The sequence below is a fragment of the Lygodium microphyllum genome, chromosome 9 (assembly GCF_053477565.2).
Source record: "Lygodium microphyllum isolate KBCC chromosome 9, Lygodium_microphyllum_v1.1.10, whole genome shotgun sequence".
In the NCBI taxonomy this organism is placed as follows: Eukaryota; Viridiplantae; Streptophyta; class Polypodiopsida; order Schizaeales; family Lygodiaceae; genus Lygodium; species Lygodium microphyllum.
In genome coordinates this window covers 24,304,951-24,320,648 of record NC_141143.1, presented here as the reverse complement: position 1 = coordinate 24,320,648, position 15,698 = coordinate 24,304,951, and the positions used below count along the sequence as shown (strand labels likewise).

At 41.1% G+C, this 15,698-nt stretch overlaps 1 protein-coding gene across 2 annotated transcripts in view; it reads left to right on the top strand.

Moving 5' to 3' along the window:
- The window catches only part of LOC148030873 (MADS-box transcription factor 23-like), a 38,052-nt gene extending 22,554 nt beyond the window's left edge, over positions 1-15,498 (top strand). Inside the window, exons 7-10 of one of the 2 annotated variants that reach the window (XM_087684404.1) lie at positions 14,275-14,322; positions 14,592-14,682; positions 14,899-14,968; positions 15,062-15,498. In XM_087684404.1, the coding sequence (XP_087540530.1) occupies positions 14,275-14,322; positions 14,592-14,682; positions 14,899-14,968; positions 15,062-15,068 (216 nt within the window). In that variant the 3' untranslated portion in view covers positions 15,069-15,498. Of the gene's footprint in view, positions 1-14,274; positions 14,323-14,591; positions 14,683-14,898; positions 14,969-15,061 lie in introns of those variants that run through there. The other variant, XR_015691821.1, reaches the window with a different exon arrangement.
- The last annotated feature ends 200 nt before the right edge of the window (positions 15,499-15,698 follow it).

Here is a 15,698-nt window from a genome sequence, read left to right as displayed (position 1 = left end):
GGTTCCGGCTATCTCAACGGGTGAGGAGCATCCCGTTCTTGGAGATCCAGGGGAGAGTTGGGCTCCTTCTACAGTTCCACTGGAGCCCGTGCCTTTTGATTATGATTCTGTTTCTGACACAGAGTCTACTGTTCCACCGGTCACCTCAGAGGAGTTACCACCGATGGATATTCCAGAGTCTTCTGCTGATGGAGAGAGACGAGGCCTCCTCCTCGCTGGGCCCGTGACACACTCCGTGATTCAGGGATCGAGGGGGTTCCTGAGGAGTGGGGACCGCAAGATGGTCCGCGGCGGTCACGGCGGCACTAGGCACATTCTACGGAGCTTGTTTGCTCTAACTATTGTTTGATGACCCGTGTTATGCAGGATCGAGAGCCCACCTCCGTGAAGGAGGCTTTACAGTCCGCCCCATGGAAGAAAGCTATGGAAGCCGAGTTGGAGACTATTGAGAGGAATGGCACTTGGTCACTCGTGCCACGCCCCCCGAAGAAGAAGGTGATTGGAGTCAAGTGGGTCTTCAAGACCAAATATCTCAGTGATGGTACTTTGGATAAGCACAAGGCTCGCCTTGTTGCTAAAGGTTTTGCATAGCGCCCAGGGATTGACAGTCATGACACTTTTGCCTCCACAGCTCGTATGGCGACCATTAGAGCTGTTCTTGCTTTGGCTGGCCATAGAAGATGGCCTGTTTATCAGTTGGATGTGAAGTCGGCCTTCCTGAATGGTGATTTGAAGGAGGAGATCTATGTTGAGCAGCCTCCTGGCTTTGGTTCTTCAGATGGGAAAGTCTACAGGTTGAAGAAGGCCTTGTATGGCCTCAAGCAGGCCCCGCGTGCATGGAACGAGAAGATTGATTCGTTCCTCCAGTCTCAGTTGGGATATCGGCGGTCCAAGGCCGATCCGCAGCTGTATGTTCACACTTCTGAGGATGGTTGTGTGCTGTTTGTCTTATATGTTGATGATTTGATTGTCATAGGTGATGATGCACAGCTGGTCCAGGAGACAAAGTCAGCTTTACATCGGACGTTCGAGATGACGGATTTGGGTCTACTCCTGATAGAAAAAGGAAAGAAGAAGGGCAGAATGTTTACGTTGGATGCAGACATGCCTGAATTGAGTGCAGCAATGTTTGCACATGGGACCGGTGTAGTTGCAGATATTGATATCTGGCATAAACGCATTGGTCATGTTAATGTACAGCGACTTAAATCAATGCAGGCCCAAAATATTGTTGCAGGATTGCCTAAATTCAAGGTTGCAGAAATACATAAGATATGTGAAGTCTGTCAATTTGGAAAACAGGCAAGGAAACCATTTCCTAGACATATTCAAGAGAGTAAGAAGCCATTGGAATTAATCCACTCTGATGTGTGGACTACTAAAGCTGCATCTCTTAGAGGCTGTCATTATTTTGTCACTTTTATTGATGACTATAGCATAAAAGTTTGGGTGTATTTTATGAAAAAGAAAAGTGAAGTTTTTGGGCATTTCAAAACTCTTAAAGCTATTGGAGTGCGTGTCGAGCAAAAGCTCCAAATTTCTTTCTAAAATTTCAAAGAAATTGAAGAAATTTGTACCTTACAGCTAGAATTTTTGCAGAAATGTCACCTTCGGATGCGTGTCAGCAGTGAACAGCAGGTGAAATATGCCTTGTGATGCGTGCCGGATCCAAAAAATTGAAAAGTTTCAAATTTTCTTGAGCCAATATGGAAGAAAGTGCGCAATGTCTATGAATTTGGTAAAAATTTGCGCAAAGGGTCTCCAATCGGGCAAAAGCCCCAAATTTTTGGTGGGAATGTCCAAGAAATTGAGAAATTTCTTTAAATTGGTTGTTAATTCAAACTTCGGGAGAAAAAATTAGCAAAAGCCCTAAATTTTTGGGCAATACGAGTTGAGATTCGAGAAGAGATGACTAAAATAGACTAGAAATTCCAGAAATTTCGAGAAAACCCCAAATCTGAAAATTAGGTTTTTGCACTTTTTAGGGTTTGCAGAAATGAGAAAATGGCGGGCAGAGCTGAAAATAGCAGCAGCTCTTCCAAAACAGCAGCTCCTCAGGCTACATGCAGGGCTGCGTGTGGGACAACATGTTGGATTACGTGCAGGGCTGTGCGCAGGCTGAAAACAGCAGATCTGGAGCAGATGATTGAGCTGGAGCAAATAGACAGATTTGGAGTTGATGGCTGAATTGGACAAATCTAGAGTAAACAAGAGATGGCTCAGCTATAGCTCCTCCTCCACTTCAGCAGCATCTCATAGCAGCTGAAAACTCTTCCTCGAGCTGAGAACCAAGTTGGCAGTAGTAGGACCTTGGGCGGGATGGCATTGGCTGATGGTGGCTGAACAGAATCCGCGGGTACAAGCTGCTCTGATATCAAATGTTGGAAAATAGCAGCTACCTATGGAGAGAGAGAGGAGAGACAATGACAGCAAGAGAGTGAGATGAAGCAAAAAGAGAAGAGTGTACTTGCTAGAATGAAAGATAGAGTGAAAGTACAACTTATGTTTAGGTCTAGGGTTGACCTAACCAGCCTTCACCAACTAACTAGAGTTAGGTTTATTTTACTCTAGAGCCTAGTATCACTACTTTAAGTTTCTAAGACACAAGGTGTACACACCTTACATTGACACTTTAATAAGTGTCCACACCACACAAATTACATTGAGCATTGCCCATAGAATCGGCAAATTCTAACAAAGATTAAAGCATCTCAAAATTTCACATCCTCGTGACAGACCTCCCCCTTGAAATCCTTACAATCATCTTTGATTTCACTGCATTGTGCCAAAAGAAAAGCATACTACACTGGAATTTCCATAAGGCATCATAGTCACAACATTGGGCATTGTTGTCTAACCATGCTATATGCCCCAAAGCTTATTGAAAATTTCCAGCGTGCATAAACATCAAATAATATTGAGAAATAGTCGAGAGCTGTTGCTAGAAACCCATTGGATACATCCAAAACTGTTTCTCAACAGTTTTGACTTTTGAACTATAGAAAAGCATCAATTCAGCATAAACCATAGTTTAAACTATCAATGGGATTTACTAACATGGTGCTGTCCATGGAACTAGTTGCATACGATTGACAATTGAGCATAATCTGATTATAAAGTGATCACTTGCTGATCTGAGAACTAATCACAAACTGTTGCAAATGTGATCCCAAACTGATCACAAACTCATTGCTAAAACTTACCAGCAATTAATGTAAAAATTGATTCCAAAAATGAGCATAAATGGTTCTCAAACTAATCAAAAACTGAGCTGAAACTGATCAGAACTTTTGTCTCAAAATTGAGGTAAAATTCATGCCAAACTGATCACAAGTTGATGCAAAGTTTCAATGCTCGGTTGAAACTCATACTCATTTGTATATATCTCATAGTTACTAGTACACTAAGTAGTGACCTCATGGCAAACATACTGTCAATAGAGTACCTTGAATGTATGCTGAATACATCTGAGATCCACTATGTATGAGAGCTATCCATAATTGGAGGAGTGGAAGTGCTACCTCCCCCTTGAGCATCAGGCAATACTCTGGACCCTTGCTCTGTTGAACTTGACAGAGCTTGAACTAGAGTCGTCTCTAACTAAAAGGCATCTAGGTAAAGATACAACAATTGAGAATGGTTTGCCAAGTCATCCTCTTGCATCCATTTGGCATCCATTGGTGAATAATTTTGAAATTTCACCAAGTATCTATTGCAAACTTTACCTTTGACCTTTCTTTCCTTATGTGCCAAAGTCTGCTCCGGTATCAAGATCTCATCCAGCTCCTCAATCTCAGGCTGAATTTCAGCATGTATATCCTTTAGCACATCACCCCATGAAAAGGCCTTAAGAAGTTGACATGAAAGGCATTGTGTATCCGCCAATGTGGAGGTAGTTTCAACCGATATGCCACATTGTTGATCTTCTCCAACACTTGGAAAGGCCCATAGTATCTCATACTCAACTTTGTATATAATCTTTCTCTTCCTTTCATATTTTTCAGCCTTGCCTTTTCAAAGCGCAGCTAAACATAATTACCCTCTGCAAACTGCAAAGCACGTTTGTGGCGATTAGCTGCCCTCTTTTGTTTTTTGTGCGATCTTTGAAGTGCATACTTTATCTTTGCATAGGTTGCATCCACGTTTTCCGTATAACAATTAGCTTCAAAGACCTTATCCTAGTTTGCAAGATAGGTGGTACCTTCTTGCCATCCTCAACCATCTCAAATGGAGCTTTGCCAATGGAACTATGCATTGTGTTGTTGTAAGCAAACTCAATTAAGGGCAAATATTACTCCCACCATGTCTTGCGGTCTGAAACATAGCACCTCAAAAGATCTAACATTGTGGAATTTGCTTTCTTAGACTAACCATCTATCTCTGGATGGAAGGATGATGAGAATTTCAGCGTGGTATCCATATTGTCAAACGACCTCTTTCAAAATAAACTAGTCATTCGAGGGTCTCGGTCAATGACGATCGACTCATTGATGATTGACTTTGGCAAACCATGATACTTAAAGATAAGCTACAGAAACAAACGTGGCATATAATCAACCTCAATTTTCTTTCTCACAGGAATGAAATGGGCTTGTTTGATAAATCTGCAATGATAGTCCATATTTCATCATTCCCTGTAGGTATCCTAGGAAGCTCCAAAATAAGATCCATTGCAATGCTCTGCGAAGGCCTATCTAGAATAGGTAAGGCTTGCAATAAACCCGGCATCTTTTGCTTATCATGCTTTACCTTCTGACATACGATGCATGTCTTAACAAACTGTTCTATATTATGTCTCAAAGCTGGCCAATAAAAGAAATGCTCTATAGCCTTGACCGTGGTATCAATACCTTTGTGTCTTGCATACAAAGGAGCATGACTTTCAGTGATAACTCTGGGTCTTAATTGCTTTGAGACACACAATCATCTATGCATCATCTGAAATCCATCTCTTAACACAAAGTGCTCATGCCTCTGGCTATTGCAAAGCTGATCATAAATATTAGCCAAGTCTGAATCAACAACATATTGCTCTTTCATGGCATCCAACTCAATGTGATAAACCATGCTGAGGGTTGAAATTTGTGGCTTACGTGATAGTACATTAGCCACAACATTCTTTTTACCATCAACATGTACAATTTGAAAATGAAACATAGAGAGAAAATTTGTCTATCTCATATCCTTCTTTGACAACTTTGTTTGCATTAGGAAGTACCTCAAAGTCTGATGGCCTGTCTGGATTGTAAAATCGGCTCCCAATAAATAATGTTTCCATGTAGACATTGCATAAATTATAGCTGAGAGCTCTTTTTTATAGAATTGCATATTCTTTTCTTCACCATGGAGAATTCGGCTCTCATACGCTACAACTTGATCATCTTGTATGAAGACAATCCCGATGCTGTTACCACATGCATTACATTGAACTATGAATGACTTCCTTAGATGAAGCAATACAAGCATAGGATCTGAAGTCATCTTTTCCTTCAACTTTTCAAATGCTGAAATTTCCATTGCCGTCCATCTAAATGACACATCCTTCTTTTGCAAAGCATGCAATGGAGATGCAATTTCAATAAACCGGCGTATATACTTCTTGTAGTAAGAATATAAACCCAAGAAGCTGTGCATCTTATGCACATTTCTCAAAGGTGGCTATGATCGTATTGTCTCAACCTTTACAGGGGCCATGTGAATACTATAAGCCGATACAATATGCCTTAAAAAGTGAATTTTATGCAAAAATAATTCACCTTTCTTGTCATTGATAACCAGCCTATGCTCACGTAGTTCATTGAACACAACGTCCAAGTGTTTTCTATGCTCTGACTTGTTCTTTGAATAGACAATCATGTCATCAAAGAAAGTGCCCACAAATTCTCTATGTGGCCTAAAGATACGATCCATCATCCAATTCAAAGTGCCAGGAGCATTCGTAAGTCCAAAAGACCAAGAACTCATACAATCCAAAAGATATCCTAAAAGCTATTTTAGGTACATCTTCTGGTCTAATACATATCTGATGATACCCACTTTTCAAATCGGCTAAATATGGCTACCCCTTGCAATCTATCCATAACATCATCGATCTGAGGAATTGAAAAGCGATTCTTTATTGTGATCTTGTTTAGAGCATGATAATCAATGCACATACGCCATGAACCATCCTTTTTCTGTACCAAAGGCACTGGAGAACAAAAAGAAGATGAGCTGGGCTGAATCAGCCCTTTTTCTAACAGCTCATTTACTTGACTCATAATCTCCTCCTATCAGGTTTCACTAACTCTGTAGGGTGGTTTATTAGGTGGGCTACTTCCAGGGATAAGATCTATGCTATGATCTTCTAGCCTTTATAGGCGATGGCTGCCCTGAAAGTGATTGAGAGAAGCAATCAGCATACATTTTCAGAAATGACATGTAATCCTTCTCTAACTTAGACATGTTTCCATCATTCTCACTATCATATTTATCCTTAGTAAAAACCAAGTGTGCTACAAGATGATTTTTCATCATACAGATAAATAGGGACAGATTCACCTTTCAACTTTACATCAAGTGTGAGTGCCTTTCCCTTATGCTAAATAGTAATTTTTTTTGCACGAGAATCACTTACTGCATGCATACGGTGACACCATGGCATACTAATCAATATATCATTTTCTTAAGTGGAGTAATGCAGAACTCTTTGTTGTCCACATATCTTTGTATATGCAATTGAAGCTTTCCAATGAGTGGTGTGATAGAATTTGCATGGCCTTTACATGCCATTCCAACTTTCCCTATGGGCTCCATCCAATCCTGTCTGATGCCTAGATGGGCTACCTTGTCAACAGAGATGAAGTTGGCTTGTGCACCATTATCAAAGATTATCAATGCATACCGATCCCTAATTTTGCTCGATGCTCTGTACAACTCAGTAGCATCATCTTTGGGCTGATCACTAACAACATCCAGAACAATCCTATTGATGTTTTTGGATTCTTTCCTTTAGAATCTCCTTGATTTTTTGATTTTCTAGCTTGTTGTCTATTGGGATAGTCCCTTGCAATGTCTCCTTCCTATTCACAAATAAAACATTTATTTGCAGCCATCAATTCCCTACGTTGTGCCAATGTTTTCAAGCCCTTTCTTTGTTGTTTTGGCCTCTTTACAAGCTGAGTTTCAGATCTACCCCTTTTCTTAGCCTTAAACAACTTTTTATTCGGCTTCTCCCCACTCTCTAGGAAGCTGGAATCCTTTCCACGCAGCAAAGCATCGATTGTAGCAGTAGCCTCTATGAGTTGAGACATGCTAGACATGGTGGATTTAATGCGAAAATCCTTGATTCCTTTGGGCAGCCCACAAACATATTTTCCCACTTGCTCATGAAGGGGTACGGGGTGATAAGAAGTAATGGGCAGTAATTCGTACTGAAACTTCTCATTATATTGCTCGAAATTCGTGCATTCCTTAGCATCATGCTTATTCTAGGCTCTCATGATGTCCACCTCAAAGGTACTTGTCAACCAATTCAATGCAAACATTTGCTTTGAATTGTACCCACGTTGACAGTGCTCTACCTCGTATTAAAAGAGTGGACTACCATTGCAATGCATTCTCTTTTGAGAAAGTGGTTGCCTTTCGAATCTTCGAGGACTTGGTGAAGTTCCCCCTTGAATAGGGTGCATCAATTTGTTGAATGAAAGTCAAAGCTTTTAGCGTATCTTGTGCACCACTAAAGGACTCAAACTGCACTGCTTTTCCACCCTCATCATAGTCTTTTGTCCTTTTGGGTGTCAAGTTGTCATACACTGGTTGCTACAAAAAGGATGCATTTGCTGAATTTACATCAAAACCAACACCAAATAGAGCATTTGCATGATTAGCACTCATTCCTTGAGCCGTGTAAGCATTCAGGGGTGTAGATACATTACTAAACATGTTACTTTGTGCCCTAGGCATCAAGCCGATGCTGCAATATAAATAGGATTTTGCACATTTCTAGCCATACTCGAATACATTAGGCTTTGTACACCATGCATTGGCTGCTACATACCATAGAAATTTGTGCCATACATTCCCGTATGCGGTCCTTGTCCAACCATAGTATATAAAAATCATGCTTCCACCCAAGTATCTTGGTTGCCCCATCATAGCACGTATGCTTGGCTGTTCAAATTCCATTGGATTGACACTTCCATGATGGCCTTGCATTTGCATTCCTTGCCCCATAGGTACCAACTATTTTGTTTCATTAGCATCTTTGGGAGCTTTAAATGAAGGCTTTGGCATTATCTTCGGGGCACCTTGTTGTCCCGAAGGTGTAAAAGATATCTTCTTCTTCTTGCCCTTGTTGTCCCTCTTGCATTCAAAAATCGGGTAAATTGAGGATCCTTTGCCAATTCAACAATGAGATTTGTTGCCGTCCTCATCTGATTCTTGAATCGGTCATCAAATTCCTCTTCACTTTGTCGGTCATTAGCCTTCTTATGCCTTGAAGACCTTGCATCTTGCCCAACAATAACATTTTCAGCTTGCTGTCCATGATTTGAGCTTGGTCCAAGGCATTGCATTTCCTTCAACACTTAGTGAATTTTCAAATTGAGAGGCATTATCCTTGCTTGATCCCATCTCACTATCTGAAGAAAATCTTGTTGTAATACTTAGCTGAATACTATTGTAGCACTAGAGCAAAGATTTGATCTTTAATCAGGTATCTCGAGCCTACCAGATCAAGGGATTGAGTCGTATCCTAGCGATAGAATCATGAAACCAACCTTTCTTCTTGGAGAGAGTGGTAATTTTTTGAGTAAGCACTTCATTACAGCAATCAACAAATGAATATAACTTGAAATGCACAAGCGTCAAAGGTAAAAGTTGTGATAAGTTATGTTAGTTGGGCTTTGGGGGTTAATTGTGTCAGTTTTGACCTTAGGATAGTCGTTTGGCCAATAAGTGTTAGTGGTGACACTAGGGACTAGCATAAATTAGTTAATTAATGACAGTAAGGGCCAATAGAGGTTGAGGACCACTCCAAGTTGCAAATGTCCTAGCCAATTTAATTATAGGTGGGCACATTTAATTTTGGGTAGGGTCAGAAGGGTTGAAATTGATTTTCGGGATTATTTAATTCTGAAATTTAATTAAATGGTTGGATAATACTTAAAAATGGGTTTAGAAGGCTGCCACTTGGCAAAAGTGCCCATGCAAACTGAGAAAATGTTCTTGGGGTTTGGTTCTCAGCCATTTAGTTAGTTTACAGCCTAGGAGAGAGAGAGAGAGGGAGTTGTTGCATTTTTTATTAGAGAACAGTAATTTGTTGTAGAAGATTGCCATGTGGGGGACTCAGTAGGCAAGGGACAATAGGGAGACAACTTCTAGGGGCTGGCAACACCATTGCTGATCAGGTTACAGCATTTTGGAGGTGCTTGGCAATAGGTGACTGCATTACATGTAGATTGGAGCAAGTAACAGACAAATTTTAGGATTTTCTCCCAAAGAAAATCAGATCTCTCTCTCATCTTGGCTTTCTCTCACTTTCTCTAGCAATTTCTCAAAAGATCTCAGCACTTCTCAGCCATTCTCAGTAGATCTTAACCAGATTTGGTGGACTACAAGAGAAGTTATATTGTAAACCCTAAATTTTTGTAGAAATTAGGGTTTGACAACCACTTCGGGACCCATGCCAACAAAAGGCATTGTACATTGAAATCACCACTTCAAATTCGTGGAATTGATAGGGATTTCAGATGCCAATGTTGAGCTAAAACACGCTTTATAGCTAATTAGCATTTTTAAACAACCCTGAAACACACTTAATTAATGAAAAACACAAATTTGGTGCGCGGTTCGAGAGAGTTTCAGTGTTCCCCCAAAGCCCTAATTTTTTGGGGCACCCTTCAATATCTATAAATAGACAGGCTGTCCACCATTCAGCCTTATCCTTTTGTGCAGATTTCTCACTCTACCGTGCAAATTTTAGCCGTTAGCCAACTACCATCTGCTACTGTCCAGTCATCGTCGACTGCAACCCATCACTATCTAGCTGTAGGCGGCTTGTTTTCAGCCATGGCCCTGTTGTTTGGAGGTCTCCATTCGCTATGTCATCATAGCACTTGATCAGCCTGCGTTTTTAGCATTTAGTGCCATGCGATAAGCTGTTGCCATCTCTCCTACTAGGCGACTGTTGCAATATCTGCATTTTTACTGTCCAGCAAGCCGTCTACATTAGCAAACACCTCTCTTGTTGTGGCTTCAGTTCCTGGATTCTCTGGTAAGCAATGTTTGGTGTTTTTTGCACTTTGGCACTCTGACTGGTGGTTATTGTACTTGGGATTCGTCTCCGGTGGACGTTTTTGCATTGCTTTGTCCTTGGGCATTCTGTACATTCTTAGCATTCATTCACTTTAAAGTTTCTCGTCTCTGCGTTTGTCTCTGTGTTTGAGTTTTGAGTTTTAACATTTAGGGTTTGAGTTTTACTTGTCTCTATTTGAGTGTTTGTGTTTCAGTCTTGGTCATACATGTTGTGTTTCCTCAGTGCAAACCCTAGTATATCTTCACAGTCAGCCCATCTATTGCAAATTGGAGCAACATTTAGCCTGTTAATGGTTTCATTTGTGCAAGTCCTGGGGGTGAAAATCAAGGGGCAATTGGCCCAAATTGCTTGTTGATTGTATGTACAATAAGGGGCTTTTGGATCAACAAAAAAGATTGTGGAATCTCAACTTGTACACTGTCCATTTGCAATCAAAATTAAAGAAATACCGAAAGAGAAGTCAATTTTCGGTCCAACTGGGTATCTATTGTCCAAGATTGTTAAGGAAATGTGTATATTTCAGTTTATTCTCAGTTATTAATTGTTGTAATTAAGTGCTTGATCAGGTTTTACCACCCTATCCGAAGAGGAAGGCCGGTTTCACTTGAGTGTGGATTGCCTGGTACCGTAGTTTGCCTCTATGGCATTACCTAGTAGACCATTCAGACATTATGTTGTGCCCAAGCCGATATTTGGATAGTGCTATCATGTCCCTGCCACCACCTCCACCTTCGGCATTATATGGATCTATGTCCGTTTTGGTACCTCCGCATCAATTGGCACTCATTGGATATCAACACTTGTTATGGGAGCACTAGACTATGCTTGAGAGAGTAGACTAGATGTAAGATTTGTTAGAAGAATTCTGATTACAAGATAATCCCACATAGGGACACAATGTACAATGATAACTTAACAAGATACAAAAAATCCCACAACTCGGGACCGTAGGTATAGACAATAGGACTCAATAGGATATGAAGGATCCCACAACCCGGGACCATAGGTATGGATACAAGATATCAAAATTACAAGATCTTCCTCGACGGCGATGAACACGATACAAGATAGTATTAGACAAGATCTCGTACTATGAGATTACAAGGTGACAAGACAACACGAGTATAATGGAAGACAAGACAATACTAGATACCATGACTAGACAAGAACTAGAATTGGAACTCGAAGTTACTTACTTAAGGGTCTCGACTCCTTGAGCTCCCATGACTGGCATTGGCAAGACTTAAGGAGCTTTATGGCGAGCCCCTCCTTTTATAGGTGTTGGAGGGCAGTTAAAGATCTTCTAGAATGTCCCATGATGATATCATCGATGATGCAAGCGATGATGTGGCATATCTTCTAGAAGGTTTTATGATGACATGGCAAGGGTGGATTCACATGGTTGGCTCGAGGATGTGTTGTTAAGGGTGCGTTCATTTTTGAGCATGTATAGAGCAAACAATGATTTAGAGCTTCTTAAGTCTTCGAAGACAAGGTTTGCATATATGTTCAGCACCTTGAGATGAGTCGACACCCAATTGGCCCCAAAATGTTGGTATCCTTGCTGTTATTCCTTTTCACATCAATTCCCAACACTTATTGTATAAGTGAATCCCCAAGCAGTGTCAAGAATCTAAGAGGGATCATTCTCAAAGGATCCACCCTTCCTTCGTAGACTGGTCTAATTCTCCAACAGCACAACACATGAGTAGCATAAACCCCTAAATTGCCCCTTGGTGGTTGCATGCAAATCAGCCCACTTGTGGGCCTAGAATGTCACCTATTTAAGAGAGTCACTCTTTTCTCATTGTTAATCAGCATGATTCTCAAGCCAAGCTTGTCACATGTACTTCACATAGAGAGTGGATGGAGGGGCACTACCACACATGGGAGTTATCATTGTTAGCACTCGAGCACGATTCCCACACTAGAATCCTCTTAGATAGAATAGACTGAGGGCACTACCATAGGTGGGAGTTGATTGCTAGTATTATTGCTTGGTCCATTTGGATTGTGAGATGCAGTCATACCGATGATTTGCAGGACATTCCTATTGCATAGACCCTCTCTAGGATTTGGACAAAGATCATAGCAGCATGGGATGGGGGGTGGGGGGGATTAGGAAAAGTAGGGGACAGGGGATGGGACCTAAAAAATTACACGTTTTCTTGACATGGGTGGAGAAGACATGCCCCGAGGAGCTTGGCGGAGATGGTAGGCCACAAGGTCCCAAGGATTGGAGTCTGGGCAGGGATGACTGGCAGTCCAAAGAGCTTGGAAGTTGGGAATTGGCGGAGATGGCAGGAAACTAGCTACTGGGTCGTCCTAGGCAGAGTTGTTAGTTGGGCACAATGGCAGGGAGGCTGCAGTTGGGCGGTGCGTCCTTACTTGAGTAAGGAGGGGCATGACGCATTGTTGTCATGAGCAGTGCGGGAAGGCGTGGAAAACTAGAACATGATACGGCCTAGATGGTTGTGTCAGGTCCAACGTACCCGTACCATGTGGTGTCCCCACCATTCGATGTCCCAACACGTCACCCCCGTACCCTGAAGTCTCAAGTTGCGTCCCCTTGTGGTGACTGTTTAAAAGGGGACAGACCAATTGAGGACTCGGGGGATGGGGGTTTGGGACGTAGGGACAGAGGGGTCCCCTGTTGCCTCTTTGGGATATGGATCATGGAGAGACTGCAGGGTTACTTTGAGTGCATTAGAAGAATTAGACATGCATTTATTCTTACTTAGGATTTTGCCGTCTCTTTCCACATTGAGTCACATGTGCTTCGCTATTACAGCCCTCCTGTTTACCTTGGAAATATTTTGAAGGTCTTATGTTATATTTTTAAATCAATATTTTTTTTCTGAGGCATAGGTTTTCTCTTAATTATAAAGAGATTGGGATGGCGTGTCACAGATGTTCAGCTCCATGAGCTGTTATGGGAATGATGTAGAGCACTCATAGAAATCACGTAGATGGATTGGAGAATGGCGTACGTAACTGTTGGTTCTTCTTGAATATGCAAAGGTTGAGATTTATGTCCAAGTTTAGCAACCTTTGCACACTTATTGGCCTAATCCAGTCTCTTTCGCTTTCTCATCTTACTTTGTATGTGTGTATGGAGTTTCGATTGCTCTCGTCTCATCGCTTCTCTCTCTATCTATGACACACAAATCAAACATACACTGGGCTTCTCTCTTACCTTTCTAGTACGTGATGAATCGTGATTACTGAACCCTACAGTGGAGCCATTCCAAGGGGCTAAAAGTCATTGAGCAGGCTTTCATAAGCGATGGGGTTTGTCCCTCTTCATGGCATATTACTTTGCCATATTACTTTCACATACCCAGTCCAAAAACATTCACAAACTTTCCTAATTTCTTATTTCTTTTCTTGTTGCAAATACAATGATGACCCAGGTTTGCAAAACCCTAGAGGCTAGAAGCATGGTCTAGAGTGCACCTGCTTAGTTAATGAATATAATTGTCTTTTCTGACCCTGGGCGACCTGCACATTACTTGGAGCCTCTGTGAGCATAATGACATAAGAGTAGAGAACCGACTGACACAGTGGCTACTTGAGACAAAAGTAAGGGGCACTTCTGGGCCACATATGCAATAGTACAAACACGCCTTATTAGTGAATGGATTGGAGAAGAAAATTTATTATCGATAACCTGTATGGACCTACTGCCATTGCAATATCCCTGATTAATGGAGTTTATTCTCTTGCATGGGTTGTCCCTTACTGTTGGGCATGCATTCTAAACTCTCAAAGTCTTCACTGTGATAAATGCTGTAAAACTTTGCCAAATAACACATCTCTGAGTTGAACTAATGTAACCATCATGCATGCCTTGACACTAGATTCGTCATTGTTGTCGTTGCCAACTGTTGTTCTTATCATTGTTATCAATGTCATTGTCATCATTATTGCCGTCATTGTCATTGTGTATGTTCATGATCCTTATGAATTGTGTGCAGGAGAGCTTTTTACGTTTACAAGAGGAAAATGAGTTTCTGAAACGTAAGGTTAAGTGTTGTTTCCATTTCTGAATTATTCTGACTCTTTGCCTAAATTGGATTTGCTTTTTATGCTTGGGAGAACTTCAGTTGGGAACTTAAAATGTTCATGCATCAGCCTTGGACTGGTGCCTTAATTCATATATTGAGTGATGTGAGAGGTGATAGGTAATTGCGTTAAGTTACACGCTGCAAGAAAACATTATTTGTTTGATTTTTTTGTAAACTTTCCTGGTACTGACTTGATCAAATTGCTGGTGAATATTTATATTGAGCAGGTGGCTGAACTTACTGCAGTAAGTTCTGGTCCAGACAAAACAAGTAGTGCCATTGGGGCAGCATGTTCCGGAACAATCTCTGAAGGCGATGGTAGAAAACCTTCCTCACAATTGATACAAGCAATATTTATTGTTTTCACAGTTAGAGTTCTGGTTCTGAAGAATAGGACTGATTGTAATGGGTTCTTTGCAAAGACAGATTAACATTAAAGTAGGATACTTTCAATGGTATTCCATTGTAGATCAGATGCTGCAATGAAGCAACGAATGATTAGACTAAAAAGGCTTATTTCTTTTTTTATTACAGCAATGACAAGTTGCCGAGCTTCGCACTCATCCGATGATGATTGTTATGATGCCATTACGTTGAAGCTGGGGTAAGTTGTGTTATGCTGCTTTCATGATAAGGTGGATTCTCTCTCAAAAGATTGTGGTGAACAACTTCATCCTTTTTGTGATGTCATGTACAGATTGTAGCTGTCTGCCTGCTTATACTTCAGGGAAACATTCAAAGTAAGAAATTCCTCTCTGAATAAAACGGGAAGGCTGTATTATGCTGACAATAGACATTCCACAAATACTTTAGATATCAGGACAGGTGGTGTAGCTTACTTCAGCGTGTTTTTTTACTGTGCATAAGCTGTCACTCATTTTGAGTAACATTTCCTTTTAAGAAGGAAGGCTGTATGCTAATATAAATATTTCACATATTTTTGAGATACCAAGAACTGGTACAGATGACAAGAGTGTGTTTTACTGCGCATATGTTGCCAGAGATTTTAAAGTACCATCCGTATGGGTCAGCAGCTATTTGAGGTTTTGCACGTTAACTGCAGTTATACTAAACATGGATGCTGTTCGAGTGCCTTAATAGCCACCGGTGTTGAAAATAACAAAACTTTGAGCAATCATGAAATGATGATATTCTCACCCTATTCCTCTTCTTGCACTTTCTGCCTCTCCGTCTTCCTCTTCCTCCTCGCCCTCTCCCTTATCCATCCCTGGCCCTGTCCACCTCCTCCTCCCTTCTTGCAACACTTTACACGCGTGTCCTCGCTCTATTTACCACAAGCTCTCTATATTGATTTGACACATGGCGACTATTCC